This window comes from Blennius ocellaris (genome assembly GCF_963422515.1).
Source record: "Blennius ocellaris genome assembly, chromosome: 18".
NCBI classification, from domain to species: Eukaryota; Metazoa; Chordata; class Actinopteri; order Blenniiformes; family Blenniidae; genus Blennius; species Blennius ocellaris.
The window spans coordinates 23,479,885-23,484,782 of record NC_137667.1 but is presented as its reverse complement, the minus strand read 5'-3'; the positions used below and the strand labels follow the sequence as shown (position 1 = coordinate 23,484,782).

General features: G+C 43.6%; 1 protein-coding gene across 1 annotated transcript; it reads left to right on the top strand.

The window, feature by feature from the left end:
• Positions 1-2,344: 2,344 nt before the first annotated feature.
• On the top strand, positions 2,345-3,652 carry nkx2.2b (NK2 homeobox 2b; the record flags this gene model as incomplete). The annotated part of the gene is made up of 2 exons (XM_080514100.1): positions 2,345-2,597; positions 3,072-3,652. 2 exons carry the CDS (start codon positions 2,345-2,347, stop codon positions 3,650-3,652), a joined length of 834 nt encoding a protein of 277 aa, XP_080370226.1.
• Between the last annotated feature and the right edge of the window lie 1,246 nt (positions 3,653-4,898).

Below are 4,898 nucleotides of genomic sequence, written 5' to 3'. Positions count from 1 at the left end.
TTAACGATTCCTTGACTCATTATTTAACGTTTACGATTCCGTGACTCATTATTTAACGTTAATGATTCCGTGACTCATTATTTAACGTAAACGATTCCTTGACTCATTATTTAACGTTAACGATTCCTTGACTCATTATTTAACGTTAATGATTCCTTGACTCATTATTTAACGTTAATGATTCCGTGACTCATTATTTAACGTTAATGATTCCGTGACTCATTATTTAACGTTAACGATTCCGTGACTCATTATTTAACGTTAACGATTCCTTGACTCATTATTTAACGTTAATGATTCCGTGACTCATTATTTAACGTTAACGATTCCGTGACTCATTATTTAACGTTAACGATTCCTTGACTCATTATTTAACGTTAATGATTCCGTGACTCATTATTTAACGTTAACGATTCCGTGACTCATTATTTAATGTTAACGATTCCTTGACTCATTATTTAACGTTAACGATTCCTTGACTCATTGTACCACCTTGTGGCACAAACTTATTGGAAACCAAACAATGTTAAGAAAGTTCGTGAACTGGTAGATTTTCGGAGGTATACCAGCAGAACATCACTCAACTGTCTTCAAGATGAAATGAGGACTGCTGATTCAAAAGCAGCAGTCCTAATTTCTTCTAATAAGAAAAGTCTGAAATGTTTAAATGTAAAAAAAAAATCTATTTAACTTCATAGTTTTAAAAATTTTGCACATTTAAGCCAAAAACAGCTGCCCTCAAACTTCCTCAAAAAGCGCATTGCACTGGGAGCAGCTTTGAAAACATTTCAAATGTCACAAAAATTGTTTGAACTCACTTTTAAAGGTGTGACGCAGACAAACTTTTGTCTTTGGGGAAAAGAAGCTTAAAACCTTGGCTTCTGCTTTTCTCTCAGCTGTGCACCACGAAACAGACACACAGAGTGGAGTTTTAGGTTCAAGGAAGAAAATATCCCCACTGTGCTTCAGATAATCCTCCACGAAAGCAGCGGCACGCAGACGAGAGACCGACCAAACGCTACAAACTCCCCAGTTGATTTTAGGTTTCTGCTTCTGCAGATTAAAGCGACAACACGTGAGAGTTTAAATGGCTGCATTTGAGACCGATTTCTGTATGATTCTTTAAAAAAAAATAACGCAGAGATCCGAGTTATCCTTCATCAGCTGCTGCGCAAACACGACGACTCTGTGGCCTCGGGAGCGCAGCAGCGCCAACCCCCCCCCTCCCCCCCGGGGGGGGGGAGGGGGGGGGTTGGCGCTGCTGCGCTCCGGGGGGGGGGAGGGGGGGGGTTGGCGCTGCTGCGCTCCCGAGGCCACAGAATACAGTAAAGACACGGTAACCCCTTTTAAACTAGATTTATGTCATTGTTTATTTGCGGGGGGGTTAATGAAAAACTTGACAACACATTTAAATTCCATCTGAATAGATTTCTTTCCCTTTGCATATTTTATGAATACATGGCCGAATGCTTCAAATAACATAAACCTAAACAGAAAGAAAACAAAACAGACAAGCCCAAAAAGAAAGAAAGGTTTTTATACCTTGACTCTCAATATTTCCAAAACATTTGCAGAATTGTGATAAAAATTATAAAAATGATGCAAACTATGAACAACAACAACGAGAAATCTATCTATCTATCTATCTATCTATCTATCTATCTATCTATCTATCTATCTATCTATCTATCTATCTATCTATCTTTTTTTTAACCATTTCGATTTAAATGTGAATTGCATTTCGACACAACTTATGCACATTTTTTTCGTTTATTATTTAAATATTGAAATATCAATTCATATTATCTCTCATATTTGGCACCAAATAGTTAAAATCACTATGAATGTTGTGGTTATTTATGTTTCTTTCTCAGTTTGGGGGGCTAATTTGTGTTTTTGTGTGTCTTTTGTGACACAGGATGCGGCTCAGTGGCTGTTCAATGGAAATGCGCCGCTTCTTTTCTTTGTAATCCTTCGTCGTTAAACATTCATCATATCCTCTCTTACAGTAATGTGGTTTTTCTACAGCCTGGACCACTTGACTCTCCGGACCCGCCTCCACTCTCTCTCTCTCTCTCTCTCTCTCTCTCTCTCTCTCTCTCTCTCTCTCTCTCTCTCTCTCTGCGTATTTTCCTTCTGGTTAAAGTCTCCGGTCGGCGGTTCCGTGCGCGCAGCTCCGGGCTCCCGCTCCTCCTCTGACGGCCTCCATGGACCCGAACCCTCCGCTGCCTGCTCCCCTCTAACGGCCCCGAGCCTCCGCACCGTCCCCGGGACACAAACCTGGCAACCCGCCCACCCCCCCTCCCTCCTCCCGTGTGGCTCCTGTCGCGTCCCGCTGCGCGTCATGTCGTTTGGCACCGGCGCAAAAACGGGATTCTCCGTACGGGACATCCTGGACCTCCCCGACCCGGTGTGCGGGAGAAGCGGGTCCGGGACCGAAGAAACCGAGGAGGAGGACACCGAGGAGGCCTCGGCGGAGGTTTCGGAGCCGGAGGGAGCGCAGAAACTCGGATTTAGCGGCCAAACTTTGTGCGAGGGCGGCGGCGGAGGAAGTCTTGCCCGGTGGAGCCGCGGAACCGGGACTCTGCATTTTTCACGTGAGAGATGCTTAAAATATTTCAAAATAATATTTGTTTATTTGTCTTTGCTTTACAACTTGTGTCTGACTGCAGCATCTTTCATGGCAACAGGTTCATGTGTCCATGTCTTTTTATTTCACCATCAGTTGTTTGTTTTCACACATTTATCTCCTAACAACCAGGAAATGGTCAGTCGATAGTCGATATAGTTTTTTTTGCAGAACAAATTGACGTTACTTGGTTTTCCCTGAATGGACAACGGACATTAAGACGCACACTGGATGTAATACTTTTACTTTATTCATCCAGTTCAGCATGACGCGTCTTTGCAGGGACTCCATCTAAACAAGGTGTTTTTAAAACCGAGTTTGTCACATAAAAGTAATCATTTCAGTTTAATTCAAAAATATGACTTGTAAATGGACTTTAGTTTGTTTGCGTTTGCTTATCAGCCCTGGGGGTAATCTGATTACCTGTTATTCCACCTTGCAGTGCACGATCTGCCCTTCCAGGCCCGTTTGGATATCAAATCCCCGGAGCTGTCCCCGGACGAGTCCCCGGACGCAGAGAGGGACGCGTCGTGCGGCGACGGCGGCGGCGCGGGGCAAAAGAGCGGCTGCGGCGGCGGCGGCGGCCGGAAGCGGCGCGTGCTGTTCTCCAAGGCGCAGACCTTCGAGCTGGAGCGCCGCTTCCGGCAGCAGCGCTACCTGTCCGCCCCGGAGAGGGAGCACCTGGCCGGGCTGATCCGCCTCACCCCGAACCAGGTGAAGATCTGGTTCCAGAACCACCGCTACAAGATGAAGCGCGCGCGCGCGGAGCGCAGCCTGGACGCGCTGCAGCTGTTGCCCGCGCGCCGCCTCGCCATCCCGGCGGTGCTGGTTCGGGACGGGAAGCCGTGCGGCGAGCGGATCACGGCGCACGACCTAGAGGCGACGCTGCGCTCCGGCCTGGGCCTGCCGCTGTGCGCCTACTCCCCGCTGCTGCACGCGGCCTACGGGCCAGAGCACCGCGGCCTGCCGCAGCCGCACCCCGGCGTGCAGCAGCTGGCGCACATGTACCACTGGAGCTGGTGAACCTGGACGCTGCACCTTTGGACTGGATGGAAAAAACGGATTCAGCCTTAAAAAAGCAAAACAACAACAAAAAAAACGACCTAAAGCAGATCTGCCTGAAAGCTTAAAGGCCTCCATCAAAACATTCTTCTTAATCAGTCATCAAACTTTCTCCTCCTGCTTCACTTATACAACCTGCTTCTGTGACATGTCGTGAAAAAGTATGTTTACTGTCCTAAACCTAATCTAAAACTACTTCTATTTTAGTGTACACTACAAAACGATTCTAAAATAACTTCTACAAGCACCAAACTAGACTCATTTAAAAGTCTGAAACGATATGTATTGTTGTAAACAGCAAGATTATCTGAAAATCAGTATAAAATGACCTTTACACTAGTATAAGCTATAATACTATTCTAAAACTATAGTTTAATATGTCACCTACAGTTGAAACTATAAAACTCCCAAAATTATTTGAGAAATGACATCGACATGCACCAAACTACAAAACTACTGTAAAACTATCATCTGAAAGATTATCTATGAACGTCTAAACCACAAAATGCGCCTAAAACGAGTATAAAAGGACATTTACTCCAGTCCAAACTAAATAATTATCCTAAAATGAATTTAAAATGACATCTACATGCTCCAAAGACGAACTTTCTACAAGAGCCTAAACTCTATGACATCAAGTCAAAATTGACAAAATCAGCAATGTAAAAATAAGATCGAAACGCGACTATATAGAATTAAATCTGAAACATGGTTCAAATGTATCTCGAAACCAGTATGACACCGAACTAAATCAGAGAAAAATGGTTGTAAAAAAAAGATTAAAGTTTAATCCCAAACTGAGCAAAACGTTGTTAAGGAAGCGGTCCAGCAGTTCAGCTTCACCTCAACTGAAGTTATGCTAAAAACCTAAACTTTCTAAACATGAAATGAGACGAACACCAGATTAAAATCAAGTTGAACTCTGATCTGAATTTTTTCACATTTATTCTGTTTCCTTTCCAGGCGATAAACGTTTTCATTAGTTCACTCAGACGCGCAACACGTCTAAAACTACAGACTTTTCCTTGTTAAATATACAAAGCTAATAATGAAAAAAAAAATTAATACGATGGAACCAAAATGTTTCGCCTTTTTTTCTTTTGTGACTTTTGTTGTTGTTGTTATTTACCTGTGTTTGCTGCAGAAACGTCACTTTGACAGTGTGTTTTATAAATCTATTTATAATGTTGCCTGGTGAGTTGCTTTG